General features: G+C 39.6%; 1 protein-coding gene, 1 long non-coding RNA gene and 1 other non-coding gene across 3 annotated transcripts in view; 1 reads left to right on the top strand and 2 right to left on the bottom strand.

Annotated features, from left to right (window-relative positions):
- Positions 1-24,334, bottom strand: part of hmcn1 (hemicentin 1) — a 100,053-nt gene that overhangs the window by 25,587 nt on the left and 50,132 nt on the right. The window contains exons 23-52 of the mRNA XM_059340370.1: positions 23,742-23,869; positions 22,614-22,865; positions 22,154-22,249; positions 21,748-21,942; positions 21,500-21,630; positions 20,274-20,421; positions 19,915-20,041; positions 19,672-19,826; positions 18,395-18,673; positions 17,573-17,854; positions 15,475-15,583; positions 15,224-15,393; positions 14,839-14,993; positions 13,648-13,771; positions 13,379-13,480; positions 9,769-9,945; positions 9,395-9,546; positions 8,240-8,363; positions 5,871-6,046; positions 5,556-5,652; positions 4,728-4,850; positions 4,404-4,559; positions 3,311-3,592; positions 3,047-3,214; positions 1,892-2,005; positions 1,662-1,748; positions 1,353-1,544; positions 1,074-1,247; positions 867-980; positions 34-179 (exon numbers count right to left, since the gene is read on the bottom strand). Of these exons, the coding sequence (XP_059196353.1) occupies positions 34-179; positions 867-980; positions 1,074-1,247; positions 1,353-1,544; positions 1,662-1,748; positions 1,892-2,005; positions 3,047-3,214; positions 3,311-3,592; positions 4,404-4,559; positions 4,728-4,850; positions 5,556-5,652; positions 5,871-6,046; positions 8,240-8,363; positions 9,395-9,546; positions 9,769-9,945; positions 13,379-13,480; positions 13,648-13,771; positions 14,839-14,993; positions 15,224-15,393; positions 15,475-15,583; positions 17,573-17,854; positions 18,395-18,673; positions 19,672-19,826; positions 19,915-20,041; positions 20,274-20,421; positions 21,500-21,630; positions 21,748-21,942; positions 22,154-22,249; positions 22,614-22,865; positions 23,742-23,869 (4,735 nt within the window). The remainder of the gene's footprint in view (positions 1-33; positions 180-866; positions 981-1,073; positions 1,248-1,352; positions 1,545-1,661; positions 1,749-1,891; positions 2,006-3,046; positions 3,215-3,310; positions 3,593-4,403; positions 4,560-4,727; positions 4,851-5,555; positions 5,653-5,870; positions 6,047-8,239; positions 8,364-9,394; positions 9,547-9,768; positions 9,946-13,378; positions 13,481-13,647; positions 13,772-14,838; positions 14,994-15,223; positions 15,394-15,474; positions 15,584-17,572; positions 17,855-18,394; positions 18,674-19,671; positions 19,827-19,914; positions 20,042-20,273; positions 20,422-21,499; positions 21,631-21,747; positions 21,943-22,153; positions 22,250-22,613; positions 22,866-23,741; positions 23,870-24,334) is intronic.
- On the top strand, positions 16,663-16,744 carry trnas-aga (transfer RNA serine (anticodon AGA)). Its single transcript has one exon. It is a non-coding gene; the product is annotated as a tRNA-Ser (tRNA).
- LOC131978160 (uncharacterized) lies at positions 17,651-19,696 on the bottom strand. The gene is made up of 3 exons (XR_009394938.1): positions 19,672-19,696; positions 18,395-18,673; positions 17,651-17,854 (listed from the first exon to the last, which is right to left on the bottom strand). It is a non-coding gene; the product is annotated as an uncharacterized LOC131978160 (long non-coding RNA).

Below are 24,334 nucleotides of genomic sequence, written 5' to 3'. Positions count from 1 at the left end.
ATAATCCCCAATGGAATTAAATGAGATTTCTACCTGTCCATCCTTGTACCACTGCAGAGCCGGGGTAGGAAAGGCCTGAGCTGCACACTCCAGGGTCAGTGTGCTGTTTACCTTGATCTTGACCTCTTTGGGGGCCAGTCCTTCCCCTGGGATATCATTCTTATTGATCTGAGGGGGAACTGGAGACAAGAAAGATGTGTCAGATTATCATTATTGCATCACTGTGACATGATAATATAATCTGTTGAGTATTTATACTCTGACTTAACTTGGGAAGTCAGCCTTTTGCTTTAATGCCCCCGCAACCTGGAATGATCTTCAACTCACACTGAGGATTAATACGCCCATAACATTTTTTCAATTCCGTAGCTTGATTGCAGACTTTCCTGCAACTGTCTTCAACTGTTTTTGGTAACTTTAAACAGCATTTTTACTTTATTTATCTTGTCTGTTATCTGTATTTTGAATTTGTATTTCTGTACTGTTTGTAAATGTACTCGTCGTCACCATAAATGAGGGAAACCTCAGTGCTCTGTGTTTTTCTTTGATAAATCAAATATCAATCCAATATCCAATATCATCCTATTTTTCTGAAGGTCTTTGATCCATTTCATTGAACATTCAATTTGGTCCTTGGTTCTTTTATTTAGCATTGTCTAACTGTGTTTTAACTGAGCAAGTTGTGGTTAAAAAGTATGTTTTTACATTTCTTTGCTAATATGTTGCACAAAAAAAAAAAAGATTACTTGTTCATATAAGTATATGAAATGTGCTAGAGTTAAGATTTGCAATACGAAAAGCTGTACTCTCATTTATTTTCTGTTAAGGAAAGATATAGCTTGTTTTCAAAGATGCCAAAATCTCACCATAAACCTTGACCTCATAGTGCTTCAGCGTCTCTCCAGCTTCATTGGTAGCCACACATGTATATCTCCCAGCATCCTCTACTTTAGCATTGAGAATCTGCAGGGTGCGCCCACCTGTGAAAGCATGGGTGATGAATGACAAGAGATGTACCATACGACTGTATTCATTTAGTTAGAATGTGTTGTTGTGTGCATGTGATCCCAAACCTGGAAGGACTCGGACGTTGCGACTGGACTCAAACGGAGTGCCGTCCTTGAGCCAGGTGATCAGAGCAGGAGGGTAGGATTGGACTTCACACACCAGAGAGGTGGGGCTGCTTAGAGTTACCGTCACTTCTTCTGAAGAAATGTCAGGACCTGACCCAGCAATGGTGGGAGAAACTAGCAGAAAAGGAGGGAAGAACAGAGAAATTAAATCTAGAACACGACCTAATTCATCTCAAATAGTTTCATTCTAGAAAAGATTAAAACGAATCATGGCTGTACCCAGGACATTGAGGTTGAAGTGCCGGCTGCGATCCCCTGCACTGTTGGATGCCAGGCAGCTGTACCTGCCAGTGTCTGCAACTTGAGCCCCGGAAATTTGGAGGAAACGGCCGTGAGACAAAACTTGATGGCGTCTGTCAGGCACCAACAGCTGTCCATCCTTGAGCCATTTAATCTCTGGCACAGGGTTACCTGTAAAATTTTAGGTGCTTTTATAGATTATCTTTAATGTCATTTAGATTAAGGATTGATGAAGATAATATTAATCAGCAGAACATGTGGTTAGATATCAATGCAGAGATCCATTACCTGACGCCTCACAGGTGAGAGTGATGTTGTGTTTCTCCTTGACTTTAGTATCCACTACAGTTCCCTCGTCCACAATGCTTGGTGGAACTGTTGAATTAGACTGAAAATCAATTACACGGTTCTCACTGTCTCCCCATTCGTTAAAAAAGCTTTAACAGTAAGATACATTTTCATCACATCTTTCTCTTTTCTCAGATTCATGTTAAATGAAAGGTTTCTGATATCTTTACCCAGGATGTCCAGGTCAAAGCTTTTCCTTTCCTCTCCAGCGCTGTTAGACACAATACAGGTGTACCTCCCAGCATCCTCCACTGCAGCATGCATTAGACGCAGGCTCCGTCCCCCTAGAGAGATTTAATGGGCCAATTCTTGTCATTTATTTATTGTCATCGTGGAATGTTTTCAAAGGCTATGTCAGCACAAACCAGCCCTTTTTTCAAATGAAAACATCCCATGGACGTCATTACAAATCTGTTGAAAGTAAATTACCCCTCATATAATTTGTTTGAGACTCACAGCTGTGATCCCTTTTGTGAACCCATTTCATAAGGGTAAAGACTTATTGCATCTGTCTTTAAAAACATCTATATTTTAACAGGATTCTTGAGAATTACCTGAGAAAACAAGTGACAAACATTGACACAATGAGCCCTAAATTAACCTTTTCTACTACTTTTTGCACATCAACATCTAAACTATGGCATTTATTTTGGTCCCAAGTAATTGCCGTCATCAATTGCCAATGGGTCAACTGAGCACAGAATCGTACTTTTAGTTCTGCACAAGCTATTTAGGAAATTCATGGGTCACAGTTTTAAATTTGAAGAACCCAATACATCTTGTTGAATGTTTAAAAACACATTTCAAAGTAATTTTGTTTGTCTCCTTTCGCAATTTTCGGTTCTGTTGTCTTTGGCCTCTGTTGCGATGATCCTATTACATCTTATTAATGGTGATGTATTACAACTGCTTGGCCTCTGAAACCCAGATAGAAAGCAAAACAGTTCAAGTTACACTGTTGAAAATGTAGTTGTGGTGGCTTGCTTTCCTTGACTCTGTTCTTTTATGAAGTGCACCCTAAACTAAGAAAGAATTTTAGAGAGAAGAGCTTCAGTTGGATACACTGATTCCTTTTAATCATTTTCAAGACATTCTTATTGATCTTATGATTTCTGAATGTGCATGTGCTCATTGAATTTATTGTGCTTCTGTTGAGTATATATTATTATGGATATGTAGTGTAATGTGTTGAATTGTATTTGTACTGTAATCAGGGCGCCATTGGAAATGAGAGCTTGCTCTCAATTGGCCCTCCCTGAATAAATGAAGGTGAAATGAAAAATGAAATGAATTTATTAAGCTCAGAAAGTCAAAGAGGAACTCACCTGAGAGGACGCGCACTGAGCTCGTAGCTTTGATTGGCTGACCATCCTTCAGCCAGGTGATGGCAGGAAGAGGGATGCCTGAAGCCTCGCAACTCAGAGCAACTGGGTTCTTCACTACAACACTCACATTTTCTGGCAACTGCACCTGACCAATTATACTAGGTGGGACTGAACAAGAGGAGGAGAGAAAGAAAATGTAAGACCTTGAGAAGGCCTGTAACTCCCACAAAACCAACAACTTAAAAACCAATTGATAATGCATACCATGTACACTGATGTCATGCTTGCTGTCGGCCTGTCCTGCCACATTAACAGCGATACAGGTGTAGCGACCTGTGTCTGACACCTTTGCATCTTTAATCTGCAACAGCCTCCCCTCGTTCAGGACCTTGGCTCCGTGCTGGCCCGTGATAGGCCGCCCGTCTTTCAGCCAGGTGATGGCTGGTCGTGGCACGCCCTCTGCAGCACATTGTAGCGTCACATCGCCTCCTTTTGTTACAGCAACGTCATCGGAGTCGCCATCGCTGCGTCTGATGGAAGGGCGGACTGAAGTGAGAGAAGCAGGTGAGTTGGTGCATGTGCTCTCTTTGCTGCATAGATAATATACCTTTCACTCAAACTGTCAGCCAAGTGTAAATAGATATAGTTATCCGCATGTTGTTTTGTCATTTTAAACATATAATGACATGCATTTGGAACAAGCTTTTTTGGGGGGTAAAAGTAGGCATCAGACCCCTCAAATTAAGCCCTGGTCCAAAATACTACATATAAAGTTATTTATAAGTCATAGCATCACAAAGGAAAGGGGTAAGAATGAACGTGTCCACCCAGGACTGAGGTTACCAAAGATCACCAGAGAATGCCACAGGAGGTCTTTTCTTCCTGTGGCAAACTGTCTGACAATCAAACTGTATAACTCCTCCTTTCTGTAGGGAGTAAAGCTAATATATCGGACTGACTAATTAACATCATGTGCAATACCATTTTCAACACCACTGACTATATTATGGTCATTATCATGTGCAATACATCATGTGCAATATATCTGTATAGAACATCCTGCCATGTCATCTGCACTCTACCCACTTTACTTGTTTGACACTTTATTTTATTTTTTTATATTGTTATATTTATATTTATATTATATATTGTTATTGTTACCTATTTTGTTAGTTGTTTTCCTTATATTATCCTATATTGTGATTGTTTTTGCAACTGTTTTTGTAACTTGGAGCAATCTGGAACCAAAATTTCCAGAGGGAAAGAAATTTGAAAGGGCAGTCCCCTTAAAAGGCAGAACAACAACTGAAATTACTTTGATCACTAGACTTTTAAAGATCTGGAGGCACATACGTACCATAAACCTGCAAGCTGTACTCCTTGGAAGTGGTGCCGGCCGTGCTGGAGGCTGTGCAGGTGTAGGAGGCGGTATCTGTCCTCTCAGCGCTTGAGATCTGCAGCTGACGACCTCCTGACAAAACCCTGAGCCGCTGGTCCGACTTGAGCTCAGAGCCTGAGACACACACGCACACACACACACACACACACACACACACACACACAAAGGGTTAGATATGGTGCTCAAACACGTCACCAACACAGGGTTCAGTGCATCCTACAATTTTCATATAGTATATTTGTTTTTTCTCTTATGTGTCATTACAAATAAACACACACTTACCATCCTTCCTCCAGGTTAGGCTGGGGGGCGGTATGCCACTGGACTCACACACCAGAGTGACGAGACTTCCTTCAGTCACAGTGCGAGGAGACACCTCCTCTGAGCCTCGGATGCTGGGAGAAACTGTAATGATAACAGGACACCAAAAGGAGGCGCTCACGTCTCATTCAAGTAACATGCTGGTGCATTTCAGTTAAGAATGAGCAAAATTTAAAAAGGTACCCATAGAGAATGTTTCTAACTTTTCTAACAATCTAACAATCTTTTTTTAAATATGAGCTCATTGATATAAAAACACATCAACCATGGAACTTAGAACAGGCCCATGCAGTCTTTATTAGAGTTGGTTCAACTTTATCAGCTGTCTGCATACAATTTATTAAACTTCAGTGTTTCAGGGCTACACGATGGTGTTGGGGCTAGCACTCTTGCCTCACAGCAAGAGGTTCAAGGCTGGTTCAACTCCGGCCTGTGGCTTCTCTGTGGAGTTTGTACGTTCTCCCCGTGTCAGCATGGTTCTCACCAGGTACTCAGGCTTCCTTCCACAGTCCAAAAACATGCACTTTGGTTTAATTGGTGACTCTAAATTGATCATAGGAGTGAATGAGAGCGTGGTTGTCTGTCTCTAGCCCTGTGATACTCTGGCGACCTCGCCCACTGTCAGCTGGGTTTAGCCCCCCACGACCCGAGTGCGGATAAGCGGTTAAGGATAATGAATGAATGAAAAAATCAACCTCAAGATCTCATTAACATAACAAACAAACACAGTAACAAACCTTTTAACAGAATAACAATAAAAATAGAAGCCAAAAATTAAGAAAAACTCACCCCAGACATTTAGGTTATAGTTCTTCTCTGTTTTGCCGGCAACATTGGTGGCTTCACAGGAATACCTGCCTGAATCCTGCACCTGGGCACTATCAATCTGACATAAATATATATATATATATATATATTAGATATATACACAAACCATGAGATTGGTTACAATACACGGACAAACTCTAAAGCCAAAAAACAGGATATTTATGTAAAAAAGGTTTTGATTAGGAGAAGGTACCTAAAGTTATATAAAAAACACTGTCACCTCTCATAGAGTTTAAGAGAAACATATTTATTATTTAGTCTGTAACCCTGCTGTACCTTGAGCACACTCCCATCCGCTGAGACAGTCAGACCCGGCTTCCTGAAGAGTGGACGGCCATCTTTGCGCCAGGACAGAGTCGGTGGAGGGATCGCATCGCTCTGGCAGTGCAGCTCCACTGGCCGGCTGAGCATCACCGTGGCATTCACCTCCTCACCTTTGATGTTAGGTGGTACTGTGGCAGACATGAAGACAAGCTACTGAAAATGTCCCTCTGACAGATTAAAGAGAAGTGTGTTTACAAAATGACACCCTTTATAATGCGCACTATTCAAACGCTCTTTTACATTAATTGACCTTGAAAGTTTGCCCGCTAGGCCGTTCTAAATGCTGTAAACTCTTCATATTACCTCATATGCAAACAGAATAATTGCTTCCTGAGATGCACGGGCTCTGTTAAATTGGGCATCTGGTGCTCTTTAGGAACTAATTCTATTTTGGGCCATGACAGCATCATCAAACCAGTTCAACATTTTCTTTTGTGGTATTATCAATCAGAGTAGCTTCATTTCCAAGATGTTCATGAAACCTAATCTCCATGGAAATTGCAAACATGCATAATGATCTAAGAGCAAAAAAGTCCCACAAGAATGTTTTTGTTCCCCTGTGACTCTCTAAGTGACATCACAAGGATGGGTTGTTCCTGAAAGTGGCTAATTAGATTTCCTACATCATTTCTGGGATCCATTTATAAGTCAGAGAGATTGACAGATTGACAACTTTGTGCAACAACTCAGCAGCAAACATCTGGAGGTCTCCGCCCCATTTATCACAATGCCTCTGTCAGTCTAACAGCAGAGTGGACTCCTGAATATAACATTTACTTTCAGTGGCAGTTTTGTTCCATCCTAGCTTCCGTTTATCAGTTTTCATGAGACAGAATCTGGCATGGTCTAGAAAATGACCCCATTTGCCCTGCATTATGGTCATCGGGGAAAGACACAAACAGGCCCTCAGCTCAGCATTTGGCCAGACACAGGAAGCTGCAGAAGAATGGTTGCAATTACCCCAACAAATCTGCCTTTATTTCTCTCGACAAGCTCTTTTTGATCTTTCTGCGGAAACGCTCGTCATGTGGATGTTTGTATTCTGCATACATATGTTCAAACAGACATAGAGGGACAGACACACACAAGCACAGACTTCACATGTAAACTCCTTGTCTCCTTTCACCACAGTGACTTTGATCAGACTTGTATAACAACTGATCTGCCATCAAGCTCAGCTCTGTGCGGGAAACTGACAAGGTTTATTGAAATGCTAAACTTGGTCAAATCAAACTTCCTCTCCATACACATGTTTTGCTCGAGGCCTTTCTCAAATATTGTTTCAGTATTTTAATTCATGTTTCGGGCCAAATTTGGTGCTCTGTTGAAAGACATACTACAGCTGGCCAGAGCCATTAAAACTAGAAGAGGAATAAGGAAAAGACATTAAAGTTATGAACGGGAATTCCTGAGAAGAAGTAAACATAAATTTCCTTTCAACACCTGTCAGCAACTTGCCTAATGAAGCTTATGTTTTACAACTATTTTAAAACGAAAGTTCTCACGCATTTCAAAGCATCCCAATATTTTAAAAAACTTTTCATCTATCGCTTGACTTTATGTGTCAGGTAGCTTTTTTAAAAGTCTGGGTCATTATGGTGATGAAAATTATATCATTGTTGGCAAAGTGTATGTTAGGTGTGTTTTTATGATCGTTTGGAGCTCCTAACCGAATACAATTTTTATCACTACTGAATGTGATCGACAAAAACAGCTTTTTGAATCTTAAAGAGAAGTCTGTGATCCTCAAGTAAACAACATGCTGAAAATTCAAAACATAAGACTGATTGTCATTGTTGATTTGTCTGCTGGTTATTTTCTCAAATAAAAGAATAATTGTTTTGTAAGTCAGAGAAAAGCGGAAAATCTCTGCAAGCTGAGGTTGACATTAAAAAATATATATTTTTTAACTTTCATACAAGACAAATAAAAGCAAAAATCATCACGTTTGAAAGGCTGGAATTAGAAACTCTTGAAAATTCTCAAAATAGTAACCAGTTTATTTTTTGTCAATTGAATAATGGATTCATTGACTCTTAGCTGGAGCTAAAACCTGCCATTATACATTTTCTTGTATTTATATTTTTCATTTTTTAATCAAACTACTACCTTTTCCCTCCTGTAATTTATATTTACACCTTTTGCTTCTGTTTTTGCTGCTGTGACAAGTGAATTTCCCCCTTGTGGGATCAATAAAGTATATTCTAATCTAATCTAATCTAATATTTTCATGACAAAATACTGACGAAGGAGAGATGGAGTGTGTGTTGTTTTAATAATACATGCATACAACAACTACTGAAAAAAGCTGGTTTACTCACCATAAACTCTCAGGTCATACTCTCTGTGTTGCTCTCCTCCGGCGTTGACAGCCACACAGGTGTACCTGCCTGTATCACTAACCAGTGCACTGTTCAGGGTCAGCACTCTGCCTCCAGACAACACCTGAGAGGGAGACAGAAACAGGTCAGGGACCAGATCACTGCACACACACAAACACACACAAACACAGCCATCAAGAAACCTTCAGAATAATACCATGACGCTTTGACACATGTTTCAGAAAATTTAAGGCATATTAGAGGTGGGAATCAGCAGAGGCCCCACGGTATGACTTTATCCCAATACTTGAGTCACGATATGATATTATTGCAATTAAATTAAAGTAAATTGTATTTATTAAGCGCTTTTCACAGGCAAAAAGTCACTAAGTGCTTTACAAGGGCATAAGACAACATACAGGCAAACACAGAAAAACCCAGTACAACATGAAAACATAATTAAAACCTAGACGTCTAGTTGACCAGGTACATATAGTCAACTAAATGCCTGTCTAAACAGATATGTCTTAATCTGACATTTAAAAGAATCCACAGACACCGCAGACCGTAAGGGTGCAGGCAGAGCGTTCAAAGTTTGGGTGCTATGGAATCAAATGCTCGGGTCTTAAGGCAGGTGTGTGGGGCAGACAATAAATTTAATGTGTTTGATCTGAGGGAGCGAGCAGAAGGATAGAGTCAAACCCACAGACTGACCAACAATGTATTCAGTCAAATTAAACTTAACTGATATCAAACACAACAACAACTGCAGCATTTTCTTAAACTTTGATCAACTTAAACCTTGACTGTTCTGAATTTTTTTGAACAAAACATACAAAAAGCCTAACTTTGCAGTGTTATTTCAACAATTTCCCGACACAAAGCACATCCTGCCTATAGATTCCTTAGATCTTCTAGTTTCATATGATACCAGTATATCCAATATATTCTTAAAGTGAGCCTGCTATGGCCTCCGAGAAAAAACGGCAAAAATACTGACGGCCCATCGGAGCGCTAAATATTGATACTTGGCGGCCATGAATTGATATAAAATTGACACGCAAAATATTGCAATACTATACTGCATCGATTTTTTCCACCACCTCTAGGGCGTATAATGTTCAAATTGTTATGATCAGAAAAATTTGCACACACCTGTATGCCATGTGATACACTTGTCACCGGGCTACCGTCTTTGAGCCACGTGAGGCTGGGCAGAGGAACTCCGGTGGCCTCACACTCCAGCCTGGCAGCTTCGTTCACCACAACTGTTACTGTACCACCTCGGCTGGAAATGGCCGGAGGCACTGCAAGGAAGGAAATGGAAATTATTGAATAAATGTATGCCATTCAGTAAAATACAGAAGAACTAAAATGCTGCTGTCAGGAAGGTGATATGGTGGATAACTGAAGCATATCTTAACCTTGTCACTTTCCTAATTATAGAGAAACAATATTATGATATCTACTTGACTGATCTCATTAAGCATCAGCAAGTTCAGTTTAATAATTATCTCACAGTCACTCACCATACACCTGCAGGCTGTGAGATATCTCAGCAACTCCAGCCAGGTTGACCGCCACACATCTGTATATTCCAGTATCAGACAGTTGAGCCCGTTCGATCTCCAGCACCTGGCCGCGCTTCAGCATCGTCACCCCAGCCGCACTTGTCAACGGTCTGCCATCTTTGTACCAAGTGATAGCTGAAGCACAAAGGTAATTTAAAATGCTTTATATAAAGCAAAACGAATGATATCAGAGCGGAAAATAAATCAAAAATTGAACATGATGGAATAAAATCAAAATTAAGGTATGAATGATACATTTTAAAAAACTAAGGTTGGAATGCAGTTAGAGTGAAATGACACAAAATTGAGTGAAGAAAACTTAAAAGTTTTAAGTCTTGTTTAGCTTTGAGTTTAGAGTTGGGACAGATCTCAGACCTTGTGTACATTTGTTCAAGATATGTGATGGATAAAAACAAAAGGCTGTGTCATGTTTTGTCTTAAAAATCAAAAAAGTAAGCAAACCCTCCCGGGTGACCTTAAAGACCCTGAGTTTAACACATAAGCAGATCAGAGTATTTTGACTCTGTTAACATTAAGTGCCTCATAAACAAGTCACAAAATGTTCTATTCGACCATGTGGGGTTCTAACATTTCCATAAAGACACTGAATACAACTTTACACACACACACACACACACACACACACACACACACACACACACACACACACACACAGGAATTTTAGAGGGAGGCTGTGTTCACAGAGGTCAAAAAAGTCTGCCACTGCGGTGAAAATGTACAAATATCTTATTTTGAGGAAAAATAGCACAAGCAGCTCCAGCCAATCCACTTTTGACCTGATAAACACCATGTTAGGGCATCTACCCATTCCAAACACAGCTTAGAATTGGAGTATACATGGCTGCACCTAAAGTGGAATATTAATTTAATTAGCCATGCAAACAGCTTAGCAGGAATATTGCCTTTTGGTTTTGTAAAACCTAGAATATAAGTGCATGAAAACATAGTCAATGACAAACAATATCCATGCGTTTCTTTGCATGGTTTTGCAATAATCTCTCTCTGTCTCTCTCTGTCTCTCTCTCAATGAGTCTTGTCTGTTTTTTTCCCCCTCCAAAATGGGATAACCTAATTAAAAGTAGCCTTTGGCACAGTCATTGTTTTCATAGCTGGAGAGTTTGATTTATTGAAGGGTATGACATTCAGGGTTTGTACAATTTTTCAGTGGTCAAATTCAAGCACTTTTCGTTGTAATGGCATGTTTGAGATGATTATGGGTAATCATGATGATGGGTAATTTCACTTAACCATACCACTAGCAATGGTATTACACTTTCAACAACTAAAAGTAGTTTGCTAATAAAACATACTGGTATGGGAATCTAGGGGCTAGGAGCAAAGTAAGCGCAAAAAAATCATCAACTGGCAGCTGGTGGAACTACACACTACCCAAACTAGGAGGAAAGCCCCACAAATAGGCCTACTTCAGGAGCCCTCACATCCACTATGAATTTGAAAAACTTCCTTCAGTAAGAAGATACAGGGTAGAGCAATAAGAAACATCTCAGAAACAAGAAGACGCAGGCGAAACCCAGGCAGAGCGGTCTTAGGCTATTCAGTTTATATATATTTCTCCATTGAAAATGCGGTTATCTATAGTCAGATTGCAAGAGAAATACAGTAAGAATTTCAAGCATTTATAAGCACTTAATCCAAAATCCAAGCACTTTTAAAACCTTGAAATTCAACATTAAAATTCAAGCATTTTCAAGGATTTCAACCACCCGTACGAACCCTTGATATTGGAGAAATGTTGAATCAGTTATTTGAGGGTAATTCTTAAGCATCTAATACATGTTATACAATCAACTGATTATACACATATTGGCTAACAACATATTTTTTTCAAAAATGTGTTACTCTGGGTTGAAGATAGTTTCAGCTCAAAAGATGACAGAGAGTGCAGGGAAGTGATTTTTATTATTAGGGCCTCGGGGCAATCGCACCGAGCACTGGTCCCATACAGCAATAGCTGTATGGGACGAAGCCCCGAGCACTACTGTTATACTGTGGATTTCTTCTTCTTCCTCTTCCGGACGCAATTTTGTCCTGCTACTAGTCCTACAACTTGAAGAGTTACAGGACAAATTATATATCAAAACATGCGGTTTGATCGGGATCGGTGTGCTATTACTTTTCTCTACAGAATACGAATTTTGGGCAGTTTTTCGCAACTTACGTCGCGAAAAACTGCCCAAAATTTTTCATTGAAATGAATGGGACGGACGAAAAAAAATGAGCGAAAAAGAACAATAATTGGAGATCTTTAAACGTCTACTTCTCCGGCATAATTTCACCTAGAGACTCCATTTAAACTTTAAACAGTAGACACAAGTCTTGTGCATTGGTGTATTAATCCACATTTCGATAGGTCATATAGTTTTTTATCAATCCCTGTTCAATGACCATGATCATTTTTTGAGAAATTCTGAGATTATAATGGGTGTGTGTTGCACGGAATGTTCGTGTCACAGTGTGTGACATCATCGCCAGAGTGTAGAGGGAGAGAAAAAACTGTCAAAAAATACATTTGAAAACTGCGCTCCAGGCTGCAAATTCCACTCTACAGAAATAATTTATACATAGAAACGATGATTGCCTTTGATCTTTGATGTGATTACAGTTACAGATACACACACACATGCGCGTTAGCACGCACACTCCTCACACATGCATACATATGCTTCAAACACACACGTGTGCACACACACACACACACACACACACACACAGGTAACTTTATGTGATTTTAGTTACACACACACACACACACACACACACACACACACACATTTTGAGGTTAAAGGGCATAGTTTGAAATCTCTGAAGAATCTCATCATTGTTTAAACACACCGGCAGTAGCCCCCGTGGCCCTTTCAAAATTTCCCCAGAGGAAATTTTCTAGTTAATAGTTATTACACACAAATAATCAGTGATTGTGAAATGTTATTAGCTGTGAATATCTTGTGTAGTAGGCTTGTGGTATGCACTTACAGTGTAATATTAATTTCATTAGCCATGCAAACAGCTTTGTACGAATATTGTCTTTTGGTTTTGGAAAAACTGGAATATAAGTGCATGAAGACATAGTCAATGTAAAATAATATTCATGTTTTTCTTTGCATGGTTTGGCAATAATTTTTGAATCCTGTAAAGACAGACAACGCAAAGTAGCTGAGTAACATTGGAGCTTAAAATCTAATAAAACATTTTCACATGTAACATGGTCGCAAAGATATCAGATTGTTGGAATGAAACACCTGCTGTCAAATTGAGAAACGTCCCCCCAAAAAATAGTGTTCAGTTACACTGGAATGTGGCTTCTTATCTGTACTGAACTTGTACACTGGAACAAGAGGCAGTGGGAAAAGAGTAAAGCTGCCTGTAGGGAGTCATCTGAGATCAATTTTCCGCTGTTGCATTAATGGTTAAAGATAAGAAAAGCAGCAGTACAGTTATTTCCAAGTCAGCAGTCAGAGGAAACGACGCCCTGGAGCCTGCGAGTGAGCGCAGCAGGACAGAGGAGGAAGTTTGTGAGGCGTCTTACCAGGTAATGGGCTGCCTGTGGCCTTGCACTCAAGCTCAGTGGGAAAGCCTGACAGGATGGTCTGGTTGATGATCTCTCCAGAGTGGGGGATGCTGGGAGGCTCTGAGTATTACACACAAGAACAATAATTTATCAGATGATACTCTCCTGTCTCCACCTAGTCCCTAAACACAGAACGTGGAGGGAAGTGTATATGATAGAAACCAGGAGATGAGTGAGACAAGGGACAGAAACATGCACAGATAGTGCTGTGTGTATCTTTAAGTTACCATGGACACTGAGCCGTATGTGCTGTTGGGCTTCACCAGCTGCATTGGTGGCCAGGCAGGTGTATTTCCCAGAATCTTCTAGTCTCGCCTCTGTGACCTTTAGCAGTCTTCCTGCCGACTCCAGCTGTGAAAGACAAAGACACAAACAGGACACAGAGAATTGAGAATGGTAACTACTTTTCATGTTAAATTGTGAGCATTAAAGTAAATTCTACATAAAGAATTTGTTAGTTTGTGGCCACTACAAGCGTGACTTCGATTAATTTCTGTGTCTTTAAGTATCTAAGCATTTAACCCAATATGCAGAAGATTCAACTGTAATTGAATTCCAGTTAAAACAAAAAAACAAAACTTTTACTTAAAAGTATAACATGTTTTTTGTATTAAAATGTCTATGAATGACTAGACCTTGAACACCTGCCAATGGCATCATATCCTCTTTGCACATGCATCAGCGTTCTGGTTGGCTGCCAGAATCTGTCATAAATTTGCTTTTTATCCAGTTTTAAGCCACATTTTTACGATACATTTCTTTAGATCTTGGTGGTATTTAACACTACATTTCAACCGGATGAGGGACTTTAGTTATCTGGATCTTAAGCTCAGCAAATGTTAGCAGCAGCTCGGCCCTAGCACATCCATCAACAAACTGAACAGCATCAAAGAAACTCTGATTTTTAATGTGAAACTGCTTTATTGAGTGTTTTAATCACCAGGTCTGCGTGTTTTGGAGATGAGGAGACGTCTGTGAATAATTTCGGCTAATCAAAAAAAACCTGAAGGAATCTTAACCGGGAGAAACTGACTGCAATGATGGCAATGGTGGTGAAAACAAAAATTCCCGTCATCCCACACTACTTCAAAATATAACCAAACTCTGTCTTTTGTTACTCTTTTAATCCTATCAGCAGAAAATTACATATTGTGCATTTAAATTAATGTTCCTGCACACAGCTTTAGTGTTGCATTTCAATGACCCAAAAAAACATTAAAATCCACCATGAAACATAACAGTGTGTCTGGGCTTTTTTTTTAAATTCAGTAAATTTTGTGATGTTTTGAACAACTTACAGTGTTTGGTGCATTTCAGCAGCATCAGTCTTCATATGGGCTTGGCCTATAGTTATGCCTACTCCTGTGCTGTGTCATGCCAAATCAACGTATTAATATTCAGTCAATCAGGAAACAAACCTTGATATGCCCCTGTGTTGTGTCAACAGGTCGGCCGTCTTTAAGCCAGGTAATGCTGGGAGGAGGGATGCCGCTGGAAATGCACTCCAGACTGGTGGGCTTGTGGAGAACCACTGATCGTTCAGCAGGCCCGGTGGCATGAATGGATGGAGGAACTGGAGAGATGAATAGGATGAAGTTATTCTCTTATAAACAATTTACAGGAAATTGGGGAAAAAAAAGACATAACAAGAAGGCGGAAATTACCCAAAGTGGGACTGTCCATGTGGCTTGCATTTAAAGCACAAATTAAATTAATTACAATTATAGTTCATGCAAAACTATCCACTACATTAATTTGTTTAAAACAACATATTATTGCAAAACAAAAATTTTGATATTTTACCATGGACAACTACATTGAAGTCCCTCTCGTGGTCTCCTGCTTCATTAGTGGCCACACACTGAAAACGAGCCGTGTCAGAGACTTGAGCACGGGAAACGATCAGCCGTCGACCACTGGCTGCCACCCGCAACCCCTCACCCTGTCTGACTGGTTTCCCATCTTTATACCACCTGAAAAAAATAGTTTTTACAGTGAAAATCAGTGTGTATGCATATGGATTTGAATTTGTTTGCATGAAATGGAGACCGTACGTGATGACAGGTGCAGGTGTTCCTGTGGCGTGACACTCCAGCTCCAGAGGGCTGTTGATTATCACCGTGCTGTCTGTCACATCATCAGCTCCATCGATGAAAGGTGGAACTGAGATTTTAAAAAATAAATGTTTGTGACATTTAAAGTAACATTTCAATGTATTTGACTTTGGGAAATCACAATAAATACATACAGAATTTTAAAATGGATATTTCCTTCAATGTTAGACTGAAAACCAACCTTACTTGGTGGAAATAGTAGGAAAGATCAATTTAACAATGGGTTCTGAATAAATATGATTTCTGCACAGTATGCCTAGGGAATATCTCACCCTCAAATAATTTAAGTATTTGATCAATATAATGTTGACAGCCATCAAAAAAGCTAAAGACTAAAGAACCCCCAACCATAGGGGAATGGATTGGAATTGTAAAAGAAATACAATATGGAAAAGCTAACTTTCTCCCTAAAATTACAAATGGACAAATTTACTAACAACTGGAGTAAATGGGTAACTCATAGAATTCATAATAATGTATATATGTAGATGTGTGTATATAAAGGTAGGAAGATGTGGCTGTGAATATGTGCATGCATACTGTAACAACTCTGACTGCTGTGGCCGGAGGACATATGGAGGAAACAGAAATAGACTGAAATACAACAGGTCCTGGGTTTGACCCCTTCCCTTCTCTTACAAAAAACACTAAGAGAATCTGATCTTTTTACTTGCTGTTATTTATTTCTCAGCTTTTGTCTGTGTATGTTACTTCCTTTGTAAAATGTATAACAAAATGAAAAATAAAGTATGTATAAAAAGACTGGAAAACCACGTCAAATGAATTAAAGGCTGGGTTAAACTTGTTTAAATCAATTCTAATGTTACAGGTTTGGAACTGTTATATCTGATCTATTCTTCTTCTATTTCTGCTGCTTAGAATAATAATAATATCAGAAAAGATCAATAAAAATGATATATGCAATGCAAAGATAAAAACTTCTGCCTGTGGTCTCTTGCTTTGAAACAAAATTTTCTTTGTGAAGAGCTCTTGTGAGTTTATCAATCAGACATGCAAAGCCACAGTGAAATGGCAGGTGTGTGTTTCCCATGTGGAATGCACACATGGTGCCGATAGCAACCGACTCAGCAGCAAAAAACAGTATCAGCTCGGATTTCTGCTTCATGAGTTGTCGTGGCCGAGTGGTTAAGGCGATGGACTAGAAATCCATTGGGGTCTCCCCGCGCAGGTTCGAATCCTGCCGACAACGGTACAATGCTTTTTCAACTGGCACGAGTTGTTGAAGAATAAACTAAACATGACAGGCTACAGTTGTTGGAGTGACTAGGTTTGCTCATAGACATTTGAAACTGGAGAGGGTACTTCCTGTCTACAATGTGGTTACAAAAGTGTTTAAAGACAAATTTAGACATCTCCACCTGTTTCATACCCAGACGAAACCACTGCTTGTTCCTCTGACAAATACTGATAAGCAATGTGAAATAGTTAGAGGTAGAAATGAATGAAAGCAAATTAGGTTTTTACTAACATGATTAAGTCTTACTACACCATTTTGAGAGTGATATAGGGATAGTTTCTGATTTATGATGACAGCTGACGCCACATAGTTCTACACATTACAGTATGGCTTCGGTAACATGGAACAAGATAAGTCCTCTACATATATCCGGGCCACAGCAGCAACATCTCTGAAGTCTTTTCTTTCCCATGTCTTTTTACCTGGTGAAGGCTGAATCAAATCTTTTGAACTTTGATCTGTCTTTGGTAGATGTGGTGAACTAAATGCTGGACTGATGTTAATATACTATGCATGTAGACAAATTCTTCTTTATTTTCATTTACATTTTGAGTCATAAACTAACTAGAATTTAAGGTGCATCAAAGCAGTTTTTGTGGAAAGAAGAATGAGGTCATGCCAAGGTTTTAAAATGATTATATAGCTACAAGTTGCATGCACACAAAAAAGCCAACCTCCTAGAAAAGTTATATTATTTTAATACATAGAGATAGAAAACATGAGTCTTGAGTGTGTGCAGGTTAGTGTCTAGTTAAAAGCTGTTTTTGTGTGTTTCTATACCTAAAACTCTGACGTCGTATTTGACCTCCTTCTCTCCAGCGATGCTTGTAGCCACGCACACGTAACGCCCTGAGTCTGACACCGTAGCTGAGAGAATTTCTATTTTACTCCCCTGCTCGAGAAGACGGACACTTTCACCGTCACGCACAGGAACTCCATCCTTCAGCCATGTGAGGGAGGGGGGAGGGTGCCCCCCAGCCTCACACTCCAGAATCAGAGGCTTACTGAGGACCACTTTCCTCTCAGTTGGCCCATCATCACCCCCTGCAATGGTAGGAGGCACTGGGGGGGAAAGATGCATAAAAAAAGAAAAGAACAAAGGGTTAAAGCTTTGAGGACTTTTATACTTGACTGGTGACTTGTTTACATCTCACACTCTTTGGCTTTCATCAGCCAACAACATGTAAAATAGCTTTATGCATCAGGTCCTCTGCTCTGTATCCATTTCTGTGCTTCTCAATGATCAAGGATTTTATTTTTTACATTAAATTGTTTGCCGACCTTCCACAGCTGTTTGAAATTATTCTTTATTGCTGCAGATGTCTTTATGCCTTGTGAGTGAAACCAAATGCCTTAAAGCTCAGATTAATACAATAATAAGCTTCAGAGCTCAGAACATATGAGAAGGATTGCAAATGCAGAGACAATGGGAACTTATGTTTGGAGAGCTCCTCCGTTAAAAACCTGATTTAATGTCAAAATGTGAGCTGGATTTTCAGTTAAGTTGAGTTTCTAAAAGTTTTTTTTCAAGCTGACATAAAGCACAGTTAAGTAAAAAAGAAAATGTGTGTAGAAAATGTGTGATGGTGATCAGGTTCTTACAGTAGACGTCCAGTTCATAGCTCTTCTCAGTGCTCCCAGCGACACTGGTCACCTTGCAGGTGTACTGGCCGGCATCTGACGCCTGCGCCCGAGAGATCTTCAGGTAGTGGCCTCGCTCAACGTACTGAACCTGTCGGTTGGACAAGATGGCCTCTCCCTTTCGGTACCAGGTGATGGTGGGAAGAGGCACTCCACGAGCCTCGCACTCCAATGTTACCACTGTGTCCAGCAGGGCTGTGACTTCTGTGGTTATGTTGCCACCTTTGATGGAGGGGGGCACTGGAAGAATGGTACAAAATGTGCTCAGTTATGTTACATTGTGTCAGAACCAAAGACCAACCAATTTGATTGCATTCATATTGCAATTCAATTCAATTCAAAGTTTATTGTCATATACACAATAAAAACACATTTCCTTGCACAATGAACATTTTCCTTTGCTGTCAGTCAGATGCCAGAGAAGACAGTAAGATAAATAGAATTTTAAAAAATAGTATAGAAAAAGAACAATATGTGCAAATAACAAAGCATATACAGGTATGTACATACAGGTTTGCAAGAGAGAAGCAGGTAGAGGTATAAATAGTCTTTAAAGTGCACGTTGTGCGGTATGCTTTGCAATACTTCAAGTTAGGTGTGAGGTAACAGTAAGTTGTTGACAAAGAGGTAGTGCAAATAATGCTTTGACTACTTTGAGCTGAAATTTTGTATATTTATTCCCGTAGCTTGTGTTGAAAATGCCACAAAAGACGAAAAACGACTGAATCATGAAGTTGAAATGAGGAAATAGCCATACAATACCTCCTCATTTTACTACAAAAATCTAAATAATGTGGCAGCTAGAAGGGGTAAAATTGCCAGGGAGCGAAAAGTTTCTTCTAGGGTAAATAACTTTTGGTAAATTACCATCATTAATATGTATGTCATTTCTAGTAAGTATCACAATATAAAACGTGTGTTTTCTGTTTAAAAAAGTAGGCTACAAATAAAGGAAGACAGAAAGTATTGTCATCTTTGACATGATTATGGCTCCAGTCTGATCTTGAGCAAACAGCTCATAGGTACATGGCTTGTTTACAAGATGCAACAGAAGGGCACACTTATGGGTTCAGTTTGGAAAGAAAAAAATCTGATGTTAAGCTACGCAATAACCAGAGGCTTGCATGCTCTTAGGACACGGTGTTAGGTTTGTGAACATACTTACAGATTTACAGTATAAAGAGCAGGCCTTGCATATAGTGTCTGACTGGGTAGGATCCGTCACAATCCACACTCACCATACACACTGAGATTGAAGTCCTTGGATTGTTTGCCAGCTGTATTCATGACACTACACTGGTAGCGGGCCTTGTCCCCAAGACGGGCACTTTTAATCCTCAGAACTTGCCCCCTGTTGGTGACCTCTAGGTTGGGATCACCAAGAAACACCAGCCTAGAAACAGAAGTTTAACTCAGTTTATTCAATTTGTTTGATCATTCTTCTCATAATAGTAAATATACTTTTATTCCAAAGTGCTTACTTCCTGTCCTTGTACCAGTGGATTGTGGGAAAGGGCGCTCCTTGCACCTTGCACTCCAAAATGATCTCCTGTTTGACAATGGCAGAGACATCTCGAGGAGAGTCTGATCCTACAAAGGTCGGTGGGACTGAGACACAGAGAAAGAGGATCATTGCATATTAGCTGACTTACCAAGAAACTGATTAAACGGGAAGGCTTAGGTCCTGCACATGTGGCTGCATTTATGTATTAAAAGGGTTCAAAGGGTTTAAAAGGTTTCCATTAATGTGGAATTAATTTCAAGTTCTGTATGTCCACACAACTCTTTCCCCATAATTCTTGGGAGTTTCCAAAGGCAATTGCTCACTGGCCTTACTCACCCAGTATATCCAGGAAGAAGTCCTTTTCTGTGCTGCCTGCGATGTTGATGGCTTTACAGCTGTAGCTGCCTGCATGTGTTGTTGCTGCATTCAGTAGTCGCAGGGTTTTTCCCATGTCAAGAAACTGGATGCTGTTACTAGCAATTACCTGTCGATCAATATGAATAAATTGAATCAAACACAAAAGCAAAAACAACAGTATAAGTTACAAGTTGGGAAATGATGCCTGACATTAATTACAGGGCTAATTGTACGACATCATGATAAAAGGATTTAAGATAATAAAAAGCTTACAAATCAGACAGAATTAAAAAAAAAACCTGCTGTCTGAGAGCAAATGATCTATTCAGCTGGGAAATATAATTTTACAAAACATGAAAAGTTTTAAATTGTTGCTTCAAACCAAAAACAGATTGCTCATAATTTGCAGATTAAAGTAAGTGCTCTGATTTTCCCATCTGTGCCTTGCAGGAATAATTTGTTAGGCAGCCAAGGGAACAAAAAGCCGCCAGCTAACTGGGATGTTACAGCAAAGTGTGTGCTAACTCTCTGTTCTCGCATCAATTTATCATAATTATTCAGCCATTATAGCTTTGACCATGCTGCCACCATGGCTGGCCTGTCTGGTCACACACACTCATACACACAGGATCCAAGGTGGTTTCAGGTCTGTTCTCTTGGACAGTGTACCCTGTGATCAGAGTCTTTACGAGCACTTAATAAATGAAGGGAAAGTCGTTATAGTTTCTCATTACTTTTATGCATGCAAAGTTTTGTGATGCAATCTTTGTAGATGACTTATAAGACCACAGTTTAAGTATAGGTTATGGAAATTATAATGCAGCATGTTACTTAATTTCTGATTGTGTCTTTGATGCGTTTATTAACATTTAAAGGAACAGTGTTATGATTTAAGAGTATCTAGTGGCAGAAATGTATTTTCATTAGTAATAATCAAGAATTGTTGAGTTTTCAATAGTTTACAATATTCCATGGAGTCTCCCATGTTGTACCGCCATGTTTCTAGAATAGTACTTTTTTAATGTTTTTATACTGAAATGAACCATCGTAGATTCTCTTCATGCTTGGAAAGGGAGGGGTGAGCGGAGAGGAATCTGAAACACAGCTAGATGCCACTAAATCTTACCCAGTGGTCCTTCAACAGAAGAATCATCTGTGAATATTTTTGTATAAAAAAAACAGTTTACTCATGGGATTTCACGTACAGGAGTCCCATCCTTGTACCAGGTGATGACAGGGGTTGGACTTCCTATGACATCACACACCAAGCTGGTGGACTGGCTCAGGACCAGTGACACGTTGCCTGGCGTTTCTCCATCACGAAAAACTGGAGGCACTGTGGGAATGTGAAAGATGATGACCGAGGTTTAAGCATTAGTTTTCACAGAGTCAAATGGATGTTTCAGTGATTTATAAAGTCACAGGTCAGAAACACGGAGACCAGGTTAATCACCATTAACTTTGAGCTGGTACTTCCTCTCAGTGGATCCAGCATCATTGACCGCAGCACAGACATACTCTCCGTTGTCCAGCGGTGACACAGAGGCCAGAATCAGCAGCGTACCGTCCTCCAGGATGGACACACCGGGCTCACTTCCCGTCAGTTCCTGGCCATTTCGCAACCAGCGAATTACTGGCTTAGGAAGACCTGTAAAAGAGAGGCAGGATAAGAATGGTGCGTTATACTTGATATAATCATGATTATTTGCAAAGCATAGTGTATACTTTCAGTAAAACCAACTTTTCACTAAACGGCACTTTTATAAGGAGTATAAGTACGTTTTATATCCTCCACACGGAAACACAATGATAAATCATCTTCTTCATAAATCAGGGGCTTGGTGGAAGTTTTCCATTACCTTTGGCAGGACAGGGGAATGCAATACGCTGGTTCGCAACTCTCTCCTGCAGGGGACTATTGAAGGGGGGCTCCAATACCTCGACCACAGGGGGCACTGAAAACCCACAAACGCATTATCAATGATAAATACACACTGCAACATACACCTTTACACAATACAAAGCATCTGCAACAGTTTTAGTTTGCATCTTGCAAAAATTACGCCGTATTAAACAGCCTTCATTCAACGAAAGAATTCTAAACTCAACTGAACAAACAAACAGCTTACTTTGGCACTTGAACATTTTTTTTGTGCATATGCCTAAACAATACAGTAATGTTTTTTAATAACTTTGAATTAGGGTTGTTTAATAAACACTACCATGACAAGTAATAAAAAGCGTTATTCATGATTGATTGTTGATGTTTTTTTAAAAAACAAAAGACAAATATAAAAAAAAGTGTTGACGGAAACCAACCTTGCACATGAAGCTGAATTTGAGCCTCATCTCTGCCTGCAGCGTTTGTGGCTGTGCAGGTGTAGGTTCCTTCGTCAGCCAGCCCAACATTTCTCAATGCCAGACTGCCATCAGGTGATACCTGGTATCTCTTAGCATCCTTTGTCCAGGTGAGGGTGGGCTCTGGGACCCCTCTCACCACACAGGGCAGCTCCACAGGGTGACCCACCTGCACCTTCATTACCCTGGGGCCAGCCTGGATACTGGGGGGCACTGCAGAACAGAACAATTAATAAGCTTCAGTTATTTATCAAGCAGGTACGTCAAAATCGGTTCTATAGTGTGTGTTCTGCTGTAATTCAGCAGATATTTTGTGTGATTGCAAATGGCATTAATGGCTAGTTTTCACTGTTTAATTTTTCGATGTTCAGTTGTATCTGGTAGCATCTATCGCACGACAGCTACAGGAAGAAAACGTGACTTCAGTCAGCAGCTTTGATTGAAATAGTCACATGTTTTATCATGTGATAACATCAGTGGTGGAAGAAGTATTCAGATCCCTTACTAAAGTAAAAGTACTGATACGATATTGTGAAATTACTCCACTACAAGTAAAAGTCCTGCATTCAAAATTTACTTAGTAAAACCACGAGTATTAGCATCAAAATGTACTTAAAGTATCAAAAGTAAAAGTACTCGTTATGCAGAATGGATCAACTCAGACTGTTTTACATATTCTAAATATATTATTACATTATTTGTATTGATGCTTTTTTGTTGTTTTATTTTTTATAAATATAGGGCATCATTTTAAGTCTAATCACTTTAAACTAAACATGTCTTTTTATGTTAAAAAAAAGGAACTAAAGCTGGCAGCTAAATGAAGTTGAGTAAAAAGTACAACATCTGCCTCAAAATATAGTGGATTAGAAGTATAAAGTAACATAAAATGGAAATACTCATGTAAAGTACACGTACCTCAATACTGTACTTCAGTACAGTACTTGCGTAAATGTATTTACTTACTTTTCACCACTGGATTGCATCTCAAATTGTACTAACTTACATAGTAGACTCATACAAACAGGAATTGTTGTATTGCCCGTGATAGCATCATTATTAAATATTTGTTAGTATTTGTGATCTCACCCGAAACACTCAGCTCAATGGATTGTGTTAAGTTTCCAGCAATATTGGAGGCAACACACACATAAAGTCCACCGTCTGACACTCTGGTCTCCAAGATCTTCATCGAGCCTGAGGGAAGCTGAGTGTGCCTGAGAGGAACACATACACACACAGAAACAGCAATAAACTAAACCGTTAAGTGAAAGTCTGAGTGAAAATTAGTCTTGGAAAGCTTCCAAGTACAAAAACAAGCACACACACTCACTGTTTTTTCCCTCTCCACTCAATGACTTATTCAGTAAATTTTTTGTAAACAGATACGCAAGTAATTCTTACTAATCCACAATCAACCACAATTACAGCTGCTGTGGCAGGCGCACAGTAGGTACAACAAATCACAGAGAAGAGTATGATTACTCAGTCATCTTATAAAACCACAAACTGCACCCTGAGGATATGAACGGTCCAGAGACAGAGTGCGGCAACGTAGACAGCATGAATGTTCTCTTAGTGCTTCAGAGCTACAAATCTAACTTTGAGGTTACACCAAGGATAATATGATTATATATCAAATGTTTATTTATAATTAATGAACAATACTATTCTTGGTGTGA

The sequence above is a fragment of the Centropristis striata genome, chromosome 9, assembly GCF_030273125.1.
Source record: "Centropristis striata isolate RG_2023a ecotype Rhode Island chromosome 9, C.striata_1.0, whole genome shotgun sequence".
NCBI lineage: Eukaryota > Metazoa > Chordata > Actinopteri > Perciformes > Serranidae > Centropristis > Centropristis striata.
This window is presented reverse-complemented; position numbering and strand designations above follow the sequence as displayed.